The 21,964-nt window shown below is 33.3% G+C and overlaps 1 protein-coding gene across 1 annotated transcript; it reads left to right on the top strand.

The window, feature by feature from the left end:
* Positions 1-17,500: 17,500 nt before the first annotated feature.
* Positions 17,501-18,363, top strand: LOC126695331 (dirigent protein 22-like). The gene has a single exon (XM_050392030.1). It carries the CDS (start codon positions 17,594-17,596, stop codon positions 18,128-18,130), a length of 537 nt encoding a protein of 178 aa, XP_050247987.1. The 5' UTR covers positions 17,501-17,593; the 3' UTR covers positions 18,131-18,363.
* The last annotated feature ends 3,601 nt before the right edge of the window (positions 18,364-21,964 follow it).

Raw genomic sequence — 21,964 nt, 5'->3', positions numbered from 1 at the left:
AGTGAAATTTGTGGGTAATAGTGCACGGATGCACTGTTCACCATGGAAAAGTCAACAAAACCGGCTCAAAAAAAAAAAAACTGTTGAAAACGCAAACATAAAACGCAAAAGCTGAATCCAAACCCAGCCTTAGTATTCTCAAAAGAAAAAACAGTGGGTTAATCCCACATTGAAAAATTAGTGTAAGTTAAAGAGGTTTAAAGTCTGTACTGTGTATCCAAGAGTTATAAGGCCCTTTTGGATATACACTTCTGTAAGTTTCTTTAAAAAACATTCTCCCCTCTTTCCGTGTGTGTGTGTTAAAAATATTTAGTATTTTCAAAAGAAAAAACAGTAGGTTAATCCCACATTGGAAAATAAGTGTGAGTTAAAAAGGTTTAAAGTCTATACTGTGTATGCAAGAGTTAGATATACACTACTGTAAGTTTCTTTAAAAAAACCTTCTCCTCTCTTCCCATGTGTGTGTTAAAAATACTTAGTATTCTAAAAAAAAAAAAAAAAAAAACTCATAGTTTATTTTGAGTACATTGATTAATTTCTTGAATTGTAAATAAGTACACTAATTAATGTATTCAATTAATTTTTATTTAATATGAATTAATTATCTTTATTTATTTATTTATTTATTTTATAGTTATTTATTTATTTTTATTGATGCAAACTAATATTTTTTAGATTAATCTTGTTTTCAATCTTATCTTGTAACTTTGTCCCCCCAAACTAAAATCTTAATTCTGCCACTGCCAAACAAAACCTATATATGACATGCTTAGTGAGCAAAAATATAGAGATGCGAGCCTATAGAACAGAACTTGTTCAAGTAAGGTTGTGATCAAGGTTTTCAGATCTGGACCGTTCATTGAACTGTAAAAGGGAGAAATACAAGGTTTTTGAGGTTAAACAGAGGTTGAACCAGGGTCAAACCGTGATGACATCATAATTAATTTAATAATTAATTAAAGCCTAAATATAGATATTAAATTTATAAAACTAGCAAAATTGACAATATATTTATATATGTGAGGAAAATTTAATAATTTTCAAGTATATATTTAATAATTAAATAAGAAAGTTAATAAAATAAAATAATAACCACGAAAACATTAAAATTTATGATTAATTTTTGAAGTAAAGTTGAATATCTTTGAAGGGTTTTAATTATAATTTTTTTTTTTATTTCTTGTAAGAGATGGATAATTTAATTAAGTAGAATAAAATTTTGCTAAGTTGTTAAAAAAAAAAAAAAATTGCTAGGGGGTTGGACCGCATGATTCTCACTGGTTTGTGCGGTCCAACCCCGGTTTTAACGGTTCATGGAATTAACAAAAAATCCGGTTCTTTATGCTTAAAAAACCGACTTTCATCTTGGTTCCCGGTCTTCATGGTCCAACCTCTCAGTCCGGTCCAGTTCTGAAAACTATGTTCGTGATAAAAAAAATATACTGACAAACTATGAAACCCGAATAATTTATACATGCTTAATTCAAGTTTCATCCCATACCAAAAATAATAAATAAATAAATAAAATCTTACTCTAAAGGGCAAAGAATATCTAGGGACCTAGCATCTTAGTTAAATCCACACACAAGCCCAAAATGCACAAAACTCATGATTTTAAGTCACAATTTCAAATATAAAATTATGACTTAAAGTCACAAATTGAGTACATATTATGACTTAAAATCATGAGTTGAATACATTTTGAGCAGTGTATGGAGCAGTGTGTGAATCCACGTGTTAACAGATTTTTCCGCATTTGCAAATTACATATAGGCAACCAATGACTAGTTTAAGTTGTTGGCCGACACATTGATGAGTGATGCCCTACTACTTTTTTTTTGAGAGTCAGATGCCCTAGTACTTGAGTTTTCTTTTCCTTTATCTTTCTTTATGAGAAGATGCTACTTGAGTTTTCTAATGTAATGATTGATTGCGTTCTTTTCTTTTTTTATTAATGGTAAGGCCACAATAAATTATGCAAATTCTGCCACAACTTGCTAACTTAGCAAGTTGTGAGTGATAGAGAAAGATTGTAAGTTGATGTGTGTTCACAACTCCGTTATTCATAACTTATCACGTGAACAGATTATGACAAAAGTTATGAGATTTATTATGATCTTAACATTATTCTTTTTTTTTTCACAAATAGCGCGTGCGTAGTTCGTATCACTTTTGTAAAAAACGCTACGGCAGACAAAGCTACTGCAGGATTTTTACTTCATAAAACTGTTTCTTTTGATGGATTTTGAAGCCGTTAGATCGCTACAACAAATTCTGCCAGGTAAAAAATTTTAAAAATAAAAATAAAAGGCACAAAAATTTCAAGCCCCCCTTTACCATTTCCCTGCATTATTCATCTTTTCCCATTTTTCCCTTTCGAAATTCTCACCATCTCTCTCAATTCCTTATTTCTTTTTTTCAATTTTTATTTTCATCTTCCCTCATGTTACATAGAAGTTAGTTTTCATCGAAACAAAATTTATTTTAGAAGCCACTGTAGTTTTAGTTTCTTTTAACTTGTGAAAATCTTCCTCGCACAAACTGGTTCAATCAAAGTTCATTGCTTTTAATGTATGCATGCATGACTCATTTGAAGATGACCAAGTGAATACTTTACTAAGGTTTACATTGGAAGTTAAAATTATAAAGAGTTTAAACTTGTTGGCTATAGTGAATGTAGTTGAATTTGGTTCGGACTACACATGTCATAAAATTGAGAATCCAATTTAAATTTAATTGGATTTTCTCTTAATTTTGACTTTTAATATATATATATATATATATATATATAGAGAGAGAGAGAGAGAGAGAGAGAGAGAGAGAGAGAGAGAGAGAGATTATTATTAAAATATTAATGAGATACACTTCACATTTTCTTATCAAACGTGGTTACATGATATGATATAGCACACAACATGGATTAAATTCATTTTGTAATATGGAGTCCTACAAAAAACCCACTTCAGCAATGAAATAGTAGCATACTAAACCTATAATAGCAAAAATAATTACTTCTCTTTACTCAAATCTAAGAAGATTGAACAACTAACAATTTGGAAAAACACTATCGCGCACCCTTGGTGCAGTGGTTACTCCACAAATATAAGTACTTGTAGGGTGTGGGAAGCAAGGGTTAGGGTTCAAGTCTTCAGGAGAAAGTTTTAGATACATATACACTTAGATTAGGCTAGAATAGAAACTCTATCTTGTATAAAAAATAATAAATAAATAGATAAAATAAAAAAGAAAAGAAAAAAACATATGCAAATCTATCATTTACTCATTAAACTGAATACCAACTGACCAATTTTTCAAAAGAGGATTAAAAAATCATGATCTAGAAAGCAAGCCAACCTATGAATCTACCTTTCTTAAAAGAGTTTAAAAATTTGTTCCTCAAAATTCATTAAATGCAAGTTTAGCTCATAATAAGACAACACAAAGTATAAAAAGCAAAAGGTCCTATAAACAATATAAGATGCAGCTTTGTCAAAAAGAAGGAAAAAAAAAAAAAATACATACCTGTGTAGCTAGAGCAAGAGATGTTGCCTTGGGTATTTGGGGATTCACAACTTGGGTGAGTTTTATTCGACCAAGAAGAGGATATATTGAAGAGGAGAAGATGAGATTAAAGAGAAACCTATTACATATATATAAAAAAATATTAATGTAACTATATATATATATATATGATAAAATTATATTTGTGGCGGTGTTATTTTGCTTAAAAATTTGTTATTTATCTAAAGCTACATAATAATATAATATATGTATGTGATTGATATTTTTCGAAAATTGTTTTTACATGATATGTGCATTAAACAATCTTAAAAAATGGTTACTTTGTATCAATGTTCTAAATACCATTTAGGACCTATTTCAATTTGTCTATTGAAACGAAACATTTCAGTACTTGCCTATTTCAACATACCATTTTGGGATTACTATATATATATATATATATATATATATATATATTGTAAAGTCCATATTTGTAGATTGGCAACCAAGAACAATTGTAACAGTTTAGAACTTACTTTGTCTAGATTGAATTACATTAGATGATATTTCATTAAGACAAATCAAGTTCAAAACAGTGGAAGACTTAAGAATGCAAAAAAGAAACAACTTGAAGACTATATTTTGACTGCAGCTTGACAGGTTGAAAATCACTTGTCTTGATTGATCGAACTGCATGTCTTTACTGATTGAGACATAGGCAAAGTTTGAAAACAAGTTATTTTCTCAACCGTTGGATCTAGGGTTTGGGGCAACTCTTGTACATATAAATACAAATCATAAAGAGCATTTTTAGACTCACAAGAGAGTAGTGTTTTTGTACATAGATGTAGAGACTCTCATGCACGCTTGAAATCATCGCATAAGGCAAAAAAGCACTAGTAGAAATCATAGGCCTCGAAGTTAGAATCGCATGAAATTTGGCAGGTTGAAGCGAAACGGCCTTCTGAGCAATATTTGTAGTTAGACTACAAGGAACCCCTGAAAATGGCAAACTCCTCCATTTAGCCCCCAAAAACTATGATTTTGCCGTTTATAGTAATTTTTTTTCCTTAATAAATTTTTACTAAAAAGTCAAAATAAGGTCTTGCTTGTTTTGAGATGTCTCTTAATATTAGAAGTTTATGATTCTGCTTTTAACTCAATTTTGTCATTTTGTCACCTAATTGCGTAATTAGTGCGAATTAGGGATTTAAACGTTTTTCTTAGTATTTATATGTTTTGTAGCCGTCAGAGGCAATTTAGACTATAAACACAGACTTTTGTCAAGTTTCTTTTCTAGTGGATTTCAGTTTATCACATTGTGAATTCAAGGAACCTCTTGTGGATTCAAAGTTTACTACCCAGGATCTAATAGTTTAGTTTCGGTCCATCAAAGACAGCATCGTGTGTACTTTCTTCAGGCTTCTGCGACATCAAATCTCTCTTGAAGCTTCAACTGGAGATTGCATGCAAACAATAGATCCAGTTATAAAGCGAAGTTGTTGAATTCAGTTAACCACAATTACTGCTTAAATTTTTTAGAGTGGATCTCAGAGTCACAAACAAGGAGTTTGTATGCAACGAATTAGAATAGAAGAGTTAGTGAATCTCGAACTTACGTGTGGTCACGTTAGTAAAGTACGACATGAGGGAGCAGTAGATTTAGGGTTAAGGTTATTGTATAAAATTTATCTTGTATATATATATATATAAAAAAAAAGTTTATTGTATAAAATTCAATTATATTTAATGTATTTCGTGTCTTGAAGATTGTTTAGGTTAAATATTCCTCTTTTTTTTTTTTTTTTTTTTTTTGAATTGTGTAGTTTTATTGGTTTTCCTTGGTCATTGTTTTTAATGTCTATGTGATCTGTACTTGTGTGATGTGTTAATTGTTAGGACATATATGAATCATGTTAGGAACATATGTCATTTAGAATTGGCTAATCCTATGACAGAATGCACTTTACTTGTAATGTGGTAGATTTAGGATATGTTTAATACTTCAAGGAATAAGAGTTCAAGTCCAAGTGTTAAAACCATGCAAATTTGTTCAAGATTCAAGTGAAGAAGTGCTGGATTTTAAAGCTTAACAGCTAGCTCGACAGATAGCATCTATCGAGGTTTAAAAGGGATCTTTAGCCCGATGCTCGACAACTACTTGATAGATAACCTATCTATCGAGGTTTACGAAAATTAGTTTTTTAGATCTGATTTCATACATATCCATGCATACATGTTTAGTTTTTCTTTCTCACAATCCTAAACATATGTAAGGATTATTTTAAGGGTTGTCATAGCTGATGCAACTTAATGCAAAAGTTTTTCACAAGTATATTATGACCGAAGACATATACCTTGGTTCATCTTTCTCTTAAAGAAGCTGCTGCATTTGTACGCCGTAGGGTTTTGTAACCAAGGAGTTTCGTGATCTTCATCATGTTGATGAATTGAAGAACTTTACAGCCAATATCTTTCTTAAGTTGGTGGTTAGTCACATACTTGGATATCGATTGGTTAGTCACATACTCGGAGCCGTACGTTGAAAATGAGAGATTGTCACTGTAGAACAAGTCCAATTGTAGGTTGGTATAAGGTACTGGAATTCCTTTACTTGTAACCACTTTTTGTGATAATAGTGGATTCTAGGGAGTGGTGACCTTAAAATCACCCGGTGGGGTTTTTGCCTTGGAGATTTTCCTCATTCATAAAAAAATCACCGTGTCAACTTTATTTTTCGCTGTATATTAACTTAGTTGGTGATTTGTTTGTGCTACCACACGTATTGTATGCTAATTGAATTAATTAATTAACTTGGCTAATTAATTGGTTAATTGATCACAAGGGGTCAATACATTCTTGGCCTATCATTAATCATTTTAATCAAGAGCATAATTATTTAATTGGTTAAAAGTTGATTAATTTTGTGGCAACTGGGATCTAAAACCCGAACACGCACATGATACTATACTATATCAAATTATTAATCCAAAATCAAATAATGCACATTTTTAATATCATCATTACATATACAAATATATAACATGTCATATATAAGTAAAGAAAAAATAATAATAATGAAGAAAAAAAATTATGTTATATGTGAGTAAAGTAAACAAGAAAAAAAAACCATGTTTTTTTTTTTTAAATAATAATAAAATGCCATACATGAGTGAAGTAATAAAAAATAAAGGTTTAGAAAAAAAAAATGATTTGTTTACATACCGGCCAAAATCAATTTACTGGATGGAATTTAGCGAAATGGATCGAAATGGGTGGAATGGAGCGGAATAGGCCATAATTTAGAAAGGGATAGAATAGAAGGGTGATTCGTACCATCAACGCATCCTCAATTGAATAATCTCTAATAGAGGATTTATCTACAACCAAATCCTAGTAAGAAATTACATTAAAACAATTAAACTAAACAAATTCTTAGATGCATATTGGACTCTTAAAAACCAAATTGACCTTTGACACCAAGAACAATAAAAAGAATCGACTTATTTGAATTTTGTTTTTTTTCTTTTTTTATAAGAAGAATTTCCTAATATATATATATATATTTAGCCTTAATTTTATTAACCAAAAACTACACCTTTAAAAAACCAAATTGACTTTTGAAACCAAGAACAATAAAAAGAATCTACTTATTTGATTTTTTTTTTTTTTTTTTTTTTTTTTTTTTTTATAAGAAGAATCTCTCCTAATAATTTTTTTTTAGCTTTAATTTTATTAACCAAAAACCACACCTTGAAAGCTAGATAAAAATTCACAAAATTAAAGCAAAAAAAAAGGACCTAAACTTTACTACTTTAGTAACAGGCTGTTCTCCACAAAATCAAAAAAGAGAAGCAAAGTGAACGACATTGAAAAAAAATATTTGAAAAGGGAGAGTAGGAAAGATACAAATATGATAAAATTAATTCACTTACTTGAATTGGGGATGGAGCTCAAAGCATCGATGATTGGGGCTGCTTGTTATGACGTCAGAGATCTTGTGATAGTTATGGTGGGTAACAGAGATGGCAGCTATGGCGATGGGCTGATAGTGTGGCTCGGTCATGGGTGGGAAAGAGAGAAAAGGAAATTGGGGAGGAAGTTGTTGCGTGAGGTTTGCAAAATGTATCGAGGTTGAAGTTAAATAATTAAATCTCCTTTAAAAAAAAATTATTATATGGAAAATTGTAGAGCCTACAAAGTTGATGCAACAACATATTATGAAATCAATTAAAAGTAAGATACTTCAATTTTAAAATACTTCAATTTTAAAGTATATATAGATAGTATGTGTAGGGACTTGATTTAAGCTCCTAGCCTAACGGGTATATGGACTTAAACCTAAAAAAGCCTAAAACAATAAATTTGTAGAGAATGAGTTGGAAAACTCGGCTTTAGTGAATCAGATAACAGACCAATAGATTTTGATGACAAAGAGAGAAAGATAACAAAAGTTTACTAAGGAAAGACATCCCCGGCCAGGTCCGAGGAGACTGATTCTTAAATATTGCTCTTAAAGCCTTGTTACAGGTCTGGTTCCTAGGTTGCTATGGTGTTTCTTTCTTTTATTGTTCGATCCCTTTCTCATGGAGAGTCTCTCCTATTATATAGCCCCCTTTGGGCCATCTTGATCCTACACTTGTTGAATATTTGAGCCCTTACTTGAGTACCTATCCCATCAGACACCATTTTTGGCTTTTTGTGAGTTGCATTAGACAAGACAGCACTATTCAGAGGTTTTCTCCACATAAATGCGGCCAGAAAAGTAGCTGTAGTGCATTTAATGCGGTGATAGCAGCTTTCCCTTGGATATTTTTGGGTTTTCTTTCTTCTCGCACGTTCATGAGACACGTCCCTATCACTGGAGCTTCTTGGAAGATTATCCTAGTTGCTGGAATACATACTTGGGTTGCATTCATCATATTTGAGGAGAAGCTCCTCCTCGGACCACCTTTCATTTGTTCCTCACTTATGAAACTTTAACTGGGAACCCTTAATAACTATTTTGCTCCTCTTCGGACATATAATGTCCTTGGATAAAGCCCAAAACCCAATATATGATCTTGGACCCTTATCCCTACCGTATGAATTATTATGAAGTCTAAAATCGTATGAATAATTTTCAACATAGTGTGACACAATAAATAATAAGAACAAAAAACAAGTACATAAAGTTAAGGGCAAAAACAATCTGGTTTTCTTCTAAAAATTTAAGCTGATTAGTCTTTGCCAGGATTTTTTTAAAAAAAAAAGAAAAAGAAAAAGGAAGAGATGGGCATTATTCCCCATTTGCTAAACTGTTAAAATAGACATGATAGAAATTTAAGAGGACAACCTTATCTAAAAAGAGTCTTGAATTCTATTGCATTTCCTTTATTTCTTTAACGATAAAACAAGAGAAAAAAAAAACAGATAGAATCATTTGTTGACTAGACAACAAGAACCCCTTAGCCCCCATCGTCTGGATTCTAGCTCCGGGCAGATATATATATATATATATATATATATATTTTCCTCCCATTGAGAAAATTAATAAAATATTATTTCTTGACTGGAAAATAAAAAATGTATCCATCACCTAAAAGCATTAGCATTGGGTGTAAAAACCCCAGTTTCTATTTTACCAACCAATCAGCAAATAAGCAGCTTCATCCCAATTGCTATTTCTATTTTTTTTAAAAGCAACTGTGAACAGTTGGTTGTGGTACATACAACCTACTGTAACTTAGTTGGTAAAAAGAAAAAAAAATTATTAAGAATGTCAACTCTTTCTCTCTCTTCAATCACGTTGTCTCCGTCTTTCTCTCCACTAAACACTGTCTCCTTCTTTCATTCCACAACCTCTGCTTCTTTGTCTTTTAGAACATCTACAGCAGATGTGACAAAATTTATGCCATTTTACCACATTAAAGACCTACTTTATTATTTTACCATATCATTTTACAACATCCTATTTATCAGATGTTTTATCATACAATTCTATACATTAAAATAATATTTCCTACACATTAAAATAAAATTTACAACTCATCAATCACAATCAACAGCCACCACACTGCTGCAAACAACCAACAGCCACCACCACATCCTCCACAACCCAAAACACAATTCAAAACAAACCCACCACAGCCGTTAATTTCTGCCATTGTTGAAAAATTTTAAGGTTTTGGATGTGTTTCTTGCTCTGTTTTGGTTTGGAGGCAGAGAGAGATCTTTGATTGATCAATACCCAGTCACAACCACGGCCCCACGTCGCCACTGCACCACCACAACCCAAAACCCACTCCCACAAATCAAAACCCCACACCCATACCACCGGACTCCATTACAAATCACCCCAACAATCAACGACACCAACCTAGGCACGATCGCCGCCTTGGCCCAATCGGTCAACCCGATCGTCTACTTGATTGTGTTGAAAGTCAAATTCGCTCCAATGACGAGCTGGTAAGCGATTCGGTTCCCGAGCCCAGTCTTGATGAACCCGTGGGTGAAGAAGAAAGCAAGTGTGATGAGCCATGGGATCGGATCTCCGAAGGCGGAGAACGTGGCGGCGAACATCAACGTCTTGGTGAGCACAGAGGCGCCGAGGTCGAGCAGGGCGACGGCGTCGAGAGAAACGGGGAGTGGGAGACAGAGAGACAAAGTGAGGTTTAAGAGGAGAGGATTCGGGTTTGAGGGTGAGAGTGAGAGTGAGAGTGAGATTGATGGAGAGATGAGAGAGAAAGTGGAATAAAAAAATAATAAAAACTTATGCCACAGCTGTCCGTACAGTGGCAAATTTGTGAGGATACTGTTCACATGTTGCAAAAATAATAAGATTTGGAACATCTGATAAAGGGAGTTTTTTGTATTTGATGTGCCAAATGTGCCAAATATTTGGCATTTGGCACATTTAGCACGGCTGCTACGGATGCTCTTAGGATCCGTTTGGTTGAGAGGATAGAAAATGCAAAAAAGATAGAAAAGTGGGAGAATAAAAAATATTTTTGTTTCCCTCATTTATGTTTGGTTGGGAGGGTGGAAAAGTGGATGAATGAAAAACTTTTTTGTTTTGTTGAAAATAAAGTTTATATAAATTGACCATCATGTCCCTATTAAATAAAATAAAAGGTAACACATTATACTTTTTTTTTTTAAATTATGTATAGATAGACACTAATTAAGTATATATATATATATAAAGCATAACAAAATGTTAAAAAAAAAAAAGAGAATAAAAAAAAACCAACCAAAATTAATGAGAAAATAAACATATGAGCACAAAAAAGAAGAAGAAGAAAGCTACAGATCTAGAAAAAGGTAAAGAAAATAAAAAGAAGAAAAGAAAAGAAGCTACGTTCAGACAAAATAAAGGAAGAAAAAAAAAAAAACAATCACGTCAGTAACAAAGAAAAAAAATCAAGGAAAAATTAAAAATAGAAGTCAACACATCAGTAACAAAGGAAGAAAAAATGAAAGGAAAAAATAAAAAGTGAACACATTGGAGACTTGAAGGTAAATTTTAAGGGTAATTTTGGAAGCTCATTTCATGAGTTTCTTCTTCTCAGTTTTCTCTCCATTTTGGAGAGAAAATTTTTTGGTGGGCCAGGAGAGAAAACACCTGGGCCCCACCATTTATTTTCCTTCCTCCCACCCAACCAAACACACTCTAAAAAAGTTTTCTTTCTTGTTTTCTCTCCAAAGTTTTTCATCCCCCCGATTTCACTTCCAAACAAACACACCCTTAAACTCACAGAACTCCATGGCTGAAACTCTCGAAGCAAAGCCATCTTCATTCACTGCCACAAAACACCACCACCATCACAGATTCATGGTAGTGAGTCTCCCTCTCTCTTCACCCTCTATTCTCACCATCCCTCTCTCTCTCTACTTAAGCTCAGCCTATGGAGGTTGAACCCATGACCACCATTACTGGCAATGGTGAATGACAGCAAAGCCACCACTAGTGGCCACCAATCTTTCTTCTCTCCCTCTCTATTTTTTATTTTATTTTTTTGTTTGATCCAAAAGCTCACTTTTTTTTTTTAATTGTTTGTGCTTTTAGATTTGCTTGGGTTTGAGGATTGAGGATTTTTGGGTTGAGGGTTTAAGAAAGAAAATATGTTTGTTCTAGGTTTTGGAATTTGTTTCAAAAATGGATTTTGGGGTTTTGATGTGTTCTTGTGGCTGTGGTGGGTGTGAAGCGACGGTGGGTATGGATCTTGCAGTGTTTGGCAGTGGTGGCTGAAAATTTTGTTGATTTTTCCAGGTTTGTGATTGTGGTGGCTGGTGGTTTGTGGGCTGTTGTGGTTTGGTGGATTCGGTATGAGTTTTATGGGTGATTCTTGATGGTTTGCAATGTGAATGGTGATGGGTCTTGGTGTTTTGCTAGGTTTGTAGTGGGGGTCTTGGTGTTTTGTTGGGTTTGTAGTGGGGGGTCTTGGTGGTTTTTTTTTATTTTATTTTTTTATTTTCTTACAACAGTTGTCTTGTAATTCATCTGCCATTGCCAATAATCATCTAGGAGATGCATTTTCAATCTCCTGTGTGTTCTAGTGACCATATAGGACGAATTTTGTAGATAAGTATAGATAAGCATTCAAATCATATCCCAAAAACTTCACTTTACTTACAAGATCCAGGACATACTTTTTCCTTTCTTGGCAGTATGCATCCAACACTATAATTCCAGCTTGCTTAGTTGTCGTGGAAATTTCCAATGGTGCAAAAGTTCTTATTGATAAAGAAGTTTCTGCTTTCCACCCTGTAAGAGTGATAGGTCCTCTTCTGAAAGTTCAAATAGTGTATAAAACACCCTTGAACTTTTAGACCCCCAATTACAAAATAACCAATTCAAGTTTTATGACAAACAACAAGTGTGCAGAAAATAAACACAAGCTATAAACAGAATTGGTAAACAATCTAAGCTAATTAAAATCACATCCACAGCAGAAAATAAAAGGCAAAGATAAAGGGAAGAGAGATGCAAACACAAGGACAACACACGATGTGTTATCGAAGAGGAAACCGAAGCCCTCGGCGTAAAACCTCTCCGCCGCTCTTCAAGTGGTAAGTAATCCACTAGAAAATGTAGTTGAGATACATGAATAGCAATAGACCCTCCAAGCCTAATCTACCCAGTGTACCTAAGCCCTCCAAGCTTCTTACTCCAACGAGGTTGCGCCAAACCTATTTTTTTTCTAACTTCCCAGATTCCGCTACTTAACCATAACATCTACCAATGTCAAATTGGTTCCTTCCTAACTGCTTCCCAGAACATCAAACAGCCCTCTCACAGTAATGGATATGGTGAGAAAAGGTTTTGGTAAAAAGCCTGGATTTAACAATGGAGAGGAAAAGAGTAGAGGAATTTGAAGAGTCTCTTATGTCAAGATTGTGGATGAATCAATCTTGTTTTACTCTAGGGTTTCTCTCTCAAAATTCTCTCTGGAAGCTCTCTTTCTTTCGTGGGTATAAGGGGTATTTATACTGGAGTGAGAATGGAATGTGAAGAGTTAGGTTTTTCAAAACAGGGTTGGCTCGCGGCTTGACTGAGTCGTGAGATCCAGCTGTGAGATAACTAAACGGCTAGTTGTCCTATTTTGTCCTGTAGTGCTCCAGCTAGCATGACGCTTCAACTTCTGGCATGCCTAGCTAGCACGTGTGCATGTTCTGGCGGCTTACAGCCGCAAGTCACCCGCAAGATCCAGTCGCGAGTCTCTGTTTTTCTTGCACACTTTTGAGCATTTCATCACACTATCTCATTCACTACCCTTACAAAAATCCCACCTAAATACAGGGTTACTAATTGCTGAAATACAAGCAAATTTGGTACGGAATAAAGCTAACAAGATGGTTGATTAAATTCAACCTAACATCTTCAGTTTAAGAAGTTCCTATTTTCACTTTCAAAGGAGAAATAAATAAAGGGGAAGAAACTAAAATACAAGGCAAAGGGACCACAATCATTATACTACTAAACAAAAGGAATTAATATGTGAATAATGATGTTGATGCCCATTTTTGCAAAACTATACCCAAAGGCCCATGAGGAAGAAAACCCAATGAAAAAGCAAGGCCCAAAGACCCACCAAGAAGACCGAAGAGCAAGAAAGGTCCAAAGAAATAAGTGCAAGTGAAAGCAATCTACAGCAAAACACAAATCTGCTGCAGAATACAAATTTGCCGCAGAATACAGATCTGCCGCATAATACAGTTCCCTGGCAGAATGGCTTCGGCAGACAGACAAATTGGGCCCAAGACCCTTTTGATCCAGTCAACATTATCTGGCCCACAAAGGCCCAAATTATTTTGTATAAAAGGATAGGCTTGAAAGCTAATATAAAGAAGCACGGTGAAAAGAAACAAGGAGCAGCAGGAAGGTCAACAGCAGGAATCACGTGAAGGAAAGAAAAGCCAAACCAAAGACAAACATAGCAGGAAACGCGTGAAGAAATAAGACAAAACACGTAGCAGACCAAAACAAAGCTAATCTGGTACGGCAGAAACGGCGTGGGAGGCAAACACAGAAGATAGCAGAGCAAGCACAGAAGGGCCAGGGCACCACCAACCTGTATCCAGCCAATACAAGGGAGGTGAGCTCACGGTCAAAGGGATTCAGAGGGCGTGGTTTGGTGGTGGGGGGAAAAGGGAGTCTATATTTGGTTTCCTGCCGTAACTTCTTTTGGGAAAGATATCTTGCTGGGATGGTATCTTACCCAAAAGAAGTAATAAATGGTTGGGACCATATGATGCATGCCATAGAGCTAGGTAGTGAGGTAGCCCAATCCTTATTTAGTCACCTAGAGGTAGAGGTGTACAGCAGGAACAAACAAAAGGGAATTTTGTCGTGAAATGAGTAACGTTGCAGCAAACATGTACTGAGCAATGGCAGGGGCAACCAATGGGTGAGTGGGTAATCTTGAAAGGATGCCCACAACAAACCAAAAAACAGTTGGTGAAGCCCTAGGGGTAAAAGGGAGAAATCCCATTGAATCAATTTGCTATAAAAGGAAGGTAACCAAGGCAGAAAAAGGGAACCGGAATTGAGGAGGAAAAAACAGGGGAAAAGGAAAAAAACAGGGGAAAAGAGAAAAACACTAAAAGAGGGAGACCGAATGGAGGGAAGCACTTAAGGGGGAAAACCCATGGTAAGAGAGTAATAAGCACCCAGAGAGAGGTACCCAGGAGAAGGAAAGACCAAAATGGGGAACAACCCACAGCAAGATAGTAGTTAGAAATTAAGAGTAAAAATAGAACGGAGTGAAAGAAAGAAAGTGGTAAAACAAAGAGAGAAAATACGGCAGGAATAGGGGCATGCATCAATAGACCATCTTTTCCCTCCCTCTTAGCAAACCCACTCTTTGATGTCCCCAAAAGTAATAACTAGTAGCCATTTAAGCCTATTCTCTAAAATGCACAACTTTGATGGCAAAAGCTTATGACAAAGTTGTTCAAGTTGGGGTTTGGGTTCTTTCTTGGTTTACTTATCCTATGGGAAGATTCAATACTTGATTTTGATTGCAAATATATTTGATTTCTTTCATTATAACTTATATCTGTTGTATTTAGTCATCCTGCCGTAACACATTTTTTATCACGTCTGCTGTATTAGTTGTCCTGCTGTGGTATCTTTACTTTTTGTATATGTTATTCTACTGTAGCACCTTTTCATTATATTTACCGTGTTAGCTATTATACTGCTAAACCTTTCCTGCGGAAGCTTTCTTCTTTATTTGTTATTACGTGTTTCACTGTTGACACAAACTAATCATTATCCTGCCATAAGTATATATATATATATATATATACACATATATCTTGTTTCTTATGTTCTCCAAAATATATTTTATATATGTGTATGCGAATACGTATAAGTATATACACTCATATATGTATGTAAATACTTGAGAATATGCTAACCCATTTAAACTAATATTTGTTTGATGGGTATTTTCTTTGGGTTTTAGATTTTTTTATGTGCAGGAAGTAGAAAAGTATTTATGCAATAAAAACAGAGAGTAGTCATTCACATTGTAAAAGGCTTTACTGCACGGTAGACAGCTTTAAAGCACCACAGACAGCTTTAATGCACAGTAAATAGCTTGATTGCACAGCAGAAGGCTCTACGGCAGAAAGCTTTACTGCACGGTAGAAGGCTTTAATGCACAGCAAACAACTTCAATGCACAGCAGAAAGCTTTACTGTACAGCAGGAAGCTTTATCGCACAGCAGGAAGCTTTATCGCACAGTAGAAAGTTTTGCTACATAGCAAAAAAAGTCAGTCCTGCGGCAGAAACTGGAGAAAAATTCCTTTTGCGGCAGAAACTGGAGAAAAGTTACTTCTGCGGTAGAAACAGAGGATAAGCACCACGTTCTGCCCACCATAAGCGTGCTCCTAGCAGGCGAGACATAGTTTGCACACAAGCTGGACCAAATTGAGTTGCAGTGGGATCGGTCCCAACTCCCTTACTCAGAATACTTAGGCCCAATACCGCAGGAGGCAACCCAGCCCACTTTAACCACAAAATGGCCCACCACAAATGACAAGTAACCATTCGATCATAAATAAATCCAAACAGAGTATAAAAGTTCTAGTAGTACTCATGGCCTTACATTCTCTCTTAAACTTGCAGTTTCTTTTAGCAAGCCTAAATTTGAAAGATTAATATAAGGCCTATTTTTATTTTTTTATTTTTTTTATTGGGTACTAATTTGGTCCTTAAACTTTACCAAAAGTTTATTTTAGGTATCTAAACTTAGATTTTTAAATTTTTTTTTTTTATCCTTAAACTTTGTAAATAGTATTTTAATAGTTTAGAGACAAAAATAGAGATAAAAAATGAACTTTTTAAAATATTTTAGGGAAGAAAAATAACATTTTAGTCAAGTTTAAGGACATAAAGTAAAAAATTTTTAATAGTTTAAGGACAAAAAAATGAATTTCTCCAAAATTTTAGGGACGGAAAATGAAGTTTTTTTTTTTTTTTTTTATATATTTTTTTTAAAGTTTAAGGATAAAAAACAAACTTTTGATAAAGTTTAGGACCAAAATAATATTTTACTTTTTTTTTTTTTTTTTGATTTTAAGAAGCAAATATAAGGCATACTTGTACATTCCTAGCTAATCTCACCTTACCTTGTTAACAATTTTATCTCATAAAAATCATGGTAGAATAAATGGGATTAATACCTCTATACGGCCCATTATCTCTCCCCCCACCCCCCACCCCCACAAAAAAAGAAAAAAAGAAAAAAAAAAAAGGCGCACAACAACCCACTATGTTTTTATATTCTGCAGCCTTGAAGAGGAATTATTTATTGATATGACTAGAAGAGGAACCGATAAAAAAGCCTTCGTTATGGGCAACCGTGGGCCCTAGTGCTTGAACATATACCCACCGTGGGCCCTAGTGTTTGACTCGAAAATATAAAACTGTAGTAGTAAACTGACTTTGTTATTTTTGACCCGCCTGTATTTTCAACTTGCTTAGCCTTGATGCCATGGATACTGTTTATTGTAGGCACAGCTGTGGCATTGTTTATGCAATTCCAGTTAGCCAAAAAAAGGATTACTATACTTCAATATGCTTATAGGGTCCAAGTTTTTATTATCTTGGTCGGTTAAATTTCTACCTGTCCTAAAAGATAAAATTATTTAAATATAATAAATTTAATCATTTAACTAACTATATATTTTTAACACTTTCTACGTCAAAATTATATTTTTATTAGTTAAAATATTAAAATATAATAAATTTAATTATTTAATCATTTAAGTACGTGTACATACTTTTAACCCGGATATTAAAATCTCAAAAGAAGTTCTTTCGGTTGTTGAAGTAATTTGTTCCAGCATTTCCTGGAAAGTGTACTTTAATTTGGACTGTTAGGCTAGTACGTACGTCTCCATATGGAAAATCCCATGTGGTAGCTGCCTACAATTGACAGTCAAAACATTTTGCCAAGTTGATATTCTCTCTCTCACTCTCTCTCGTGTTATAAATTCAACACTTTGCATCCTCATTCCTCACCAAGTCATCAATATTCACCACATCTTTCACTCTTAAGAGCTTGCTTCTTGTTATCTTAGTTATTAGCCCAATCCAAAATGGCAACAAAATTTGTCATATTGTCCTTAATGTTCCTCCTAGCTCTAGCCACATCCACTGAAGCCTCAAAGTACCAGTTCCAAAACCCCAAAGAAACCAACATGATGTTCTACATGCAAGACTGGGAGACTGGCGCCAATGCCACCGCCATCCCAGTCGCTGGCATCCCTCACAAGCGGTGGTCGATTCTTGGGTTTGGAACAATCTTTGCCACCGACGACAAGTTGACAGTGGCTATTGAAAGGAACTCATCCGAGGTCGGGAGGGCTCATGGCATTTACGTGAACTCGGCATTGGACGGCTCTGACTTGCACCTTTTGATGTCCCTTGTGTTCACCAACAAGGAGTACAATGGTAGCACTCTTGAAATACAAGGGGCAGACAGGTTTTACCAAAAGTATAGGGAGGTATCTGTGGTCTCAGGAACTGGAATATTCAGGTTGGCTCGTGGTTTTGCTACTCTAGAGACTGTTTACATAGACATACCCAATTCTAATGCAATCATCAGGTGGAATGTCACAGTTTTCCACTACTAAGTTGTTGGAAACTTAGTATGTAATAGGCGTAAAAAAAAACTGTCAATTAGATTTTGTTTCCATTTAAACAAAGGTATAGAAAGTATAAAAAAAGGTTTCTGATACGTGGTGGTATAATAAGTGAACACCCACAGTTGTCCTTTTTCTTGTTTACCATATAATAAAATGAGTGTAATATTTTGTTTTAACAGAGTACTCTTGATGTATAAGGAATAAATTTTGATTATTGTTAATTAATTGTAATACAATATTCTCAATGGCTATGTAATTTTTTTTACAGTAAGAGTCAACGTTTTCTGGAATAATAATGATGCAATTTTTTTATTGTTCACATCCTTCCCAATTCAATCCATACGAAGAAAAGAAGCCCCTCGCTGAAAGAGTTAGAAGTTTATATTATACTAGGACAATGCCCTATACGTACGGCTATATCACTATAGGAACCCTAGCTGAGCAATGGGGTTCAGAGAGACGACTGATCATCTAGGACCTTTGAAATATAGAATTGTAAGGTTCTATTTCAAATTTTTAGACATCAATAATGTTGCATTTTGTATAATATTGAACCATATAGCAAAGGGAAATAATAAAGTGAAGTTTAGTATAGCTTATTTTCTGTGGTTTACTAATTTATTTTTTTTAAAGGTGAATAATGTAAATGCATATTTGTAACTTGAAAAAAATAAGACTTGAAAAAATTATATATACATGGTTAAACAAAAATCAAACAAGCACAATTCTTTCTCTGCAAATTAAATGATCAAATATTATATTTAGAAATGAACTTCTAGACCTCATTGAAGAGGGTGGGAAATTTTATAAAATTCATGTGTTTTTGTTTCATTTTCTTAAAGCCAAGCCAAAAATATATGACAGATTGTCGTCACTAGTCAACACTGTAACTTTCAGTTACCGTGTTTTGGATTAGTAGCCAACTTTCACAATAATTTCAACATCCTTCGAATAATAATAATAATAATAATAAAAGAAAAAATATGTTGCACACGATATATATATATATATATATATATACACACACATATTGCTCAAAACAACTGAAAATATACTTAAATTGGTTTCGTTTGGTACGCAAGTTTAAACATATATTTTCAGTTTTTAAATAAAATTACACGTATTTTTACAATTTTTTTTTATCCACACATATTTTTAAAAAAATTAAAAATTGTTGTTTAAATATACATTCTAAATAGGTCTTAAAATCGCAACTTAAAGTCATGTTTTAAATTGTTTTGGCCATTGTGTGTTTGCCTAGAATGTATAATAAACACGACCAAAATAATAACAATAATGATAGGATTTTGTTAATGTATGCTTTTAGAGTATACAATAATTTTTATTTTTGAAAAAAAATTCTCAAAAATTAAGAAATATTAACAATTTTTTCAATTTTCAAAAAAATATTTTTAAAAATAAATAACTTGATTCTCAAAAAATAAAAATAAAAATAAAAAAATAAAAAAAATAACTTAACGTGTGTCTCATGTCACATATTAACCGATCCATAATAATATATATAAACTGTGGCTTTTGTTTGTTTGTGCGGTGGGGTAAGGCGGGGGTTGCTCAAATGCAGTCAAATTATTGGTTCAAACCGTCAAAGGCTGCAGTTTTGTCATTTTGGTCCCTTTGACTGTTTGAGCCAATAATTGGGCTATAAAGAAAAAAGATGTTGCACACAAAATATATATATATATGCACCTATTACTCAAAACAAACTGAAAATGTACTTAAATTAGTCTTATTTACATATTTTTATTTTTTAAATAATATTATACGTATTTTTATATTTTTTTTATTTATATATATTTTAAAAAAACAAAAAATTATTATTTAAACACATATGAGTCCTAAAATCGCAACTTAAAGTCATGTTTTAAATTGTTTTGGTCATTGTGTGTTTGGCTGTTTGCGTAGAACGTATAATAAACACGGCCAAAATAATAACAATAATAATATATATGAACTGTGGCTTTTGTTTGTTTGTGCGGTGGGGTAAGGGGGGTTGTTCAATTGCAGTCAAATTATTGGTTCAAACCGTTAAAGGCTGCCGTTTTGTCATTTTGGTCCCTTTGACTGTTTGAGCCAATAAGTGGACTGCATTTTTTCTTTTTTGGGGTAAACCACGCATGGAATTAAAACTACTGAACAATAAGTCTGCTAAAACGAACAAATCCTGCTTTTACTCTAGCTAGCAAATCAACCACCACACTCGGTGGGTTATACAAAAATTGAAAATCAGAGTTAAGTTCCGCTCCCATACGACCAAGATGGTCAGCACAGTAATTAGCTTTTCTAAACATATGCGTCATTGAGTTATTAGGAAAAGTCTTTATCAAGTTTTTGCAATCAATTTAGAGAGGTTCAAGCATTAGATGGACTGCATTTGGAGTTGATTAATGTGGGCTTTTGAGATATATTTGTTGGTTTAAAAAACCAATAAATTTAGGGTCACATATATCTTCATAATTTTTTGTGATTGATTGAAAATACTCAAAAGTGGTGTTTAATTATATGAAGAGTCTAGTAATTTAACTATATCTTTTAATATTTCCAATAAGGCATTCATAATTTAAATATTTTCTTACATATTATAATAATTAAATTTTAAAAATAGTATTTATGGTGAATTTATGTAAAAATGAAACTGAAATCATAACTTGTTATCTTACCTCATTCTCAAAAAAAAAAAAAAAAAAAAAAAAAAAAAAAAATTGTTATCTTACCTACCACTAAAAAGTTGTGAAAAAGCTAGGGAAAAAAAATCGTTTACTTAGATATTACTTATTTAAATATAAGGGATGCTTATCCATTCCCATCTAATCTCTTCTTTGTCTTTATTAGCAATCGCATCCCATAAAAAATCAAGGTAGATTAACACCTACCTACCATCTTTCAATAATCTGCAGCCCTTAATAATCATTTATAATATGACAAGAAGAAACACAGTAAAAAGCCACCATTATTGGCGACCATATGCCCTAGTGCTTGAAAATATACCCAGGCGATTTGTTTGACTCGAAACTCGAAAGTGTACTGCCTGGTGACTCGTTAATAGCGATTACTAGTTAGTAGTTACTAATAATAGGCATCGTATTTTCTTATGAGATTAATCCTTCTTTTATTTTTATTTTTTCTTATAAATAAAAATATTCTGACATTTTTTTTTAAGTATTTGACTATTTTTTTAAGTATATAAAATACTTTGTTCCATTCAATCCTAAAGTGAAAATAGCAACATTGAGGTTGTTTATTCGGACCGTAATCGAATGAACCTCTTTATGAAAAGTTCATGGGCATTTCACCCGAAAAAAAAAATAAAAAAATAAAAAGAACTTTCTTTTAGACTTTAACTGTTACACAGATCATGCATAGACATAATAATGTTTTATTAAATAAACTCGTTAGCTCAAACATATTTAAGTAGCTCATAAGTAAGTCGACAATAAAATGAATTAACTTTTAAAATTTTATCTTATTTTAAAATAAATTCAAACTTGACTTAAGTGCAAAATAATATCAAATTTCTTCTCAAAAACCAAATTTTAAATTACCCATCAAATTATTCATAAGTAGGCCTACTCACTTTGCCTCAATTTGTTTATCGTCCCAGTTATCATTTTGGTCAGAAACGAGATCAAAAAGATGATATTGTTCACATCATCAAAAAAAAAAAAAAAAAAAATGATATTATAATCTTCAGCTGTTTAAAAAGAGCTTTCGGTATTTGATGTAATGATTCGTTCCAGCATTTCCCGGAAAGTGCATAAGTGCATGCACCGCTATATCGTTTGGATTGACACAAAACTGTTCGGC

The sequence above is a fragment of the Quercus robur genome, chromosome 8 (genome assembly GCF_932294415.1).
Source record: "Quercus robur chromosome 8, dhQueRobu3.1, whole genome shotgun sequence".
NCBI classification, from domain to species: Eukaryota; Viridiplantae; Streptophyta; class Magnoliopsida; order Fagales; family Fagaceae; genus Quercus; species Quercus robur.
Note: the sequence above shows the minus strand (reverse complement) of the source record. Positions and strands in the feature narration are given on the sequence as shown.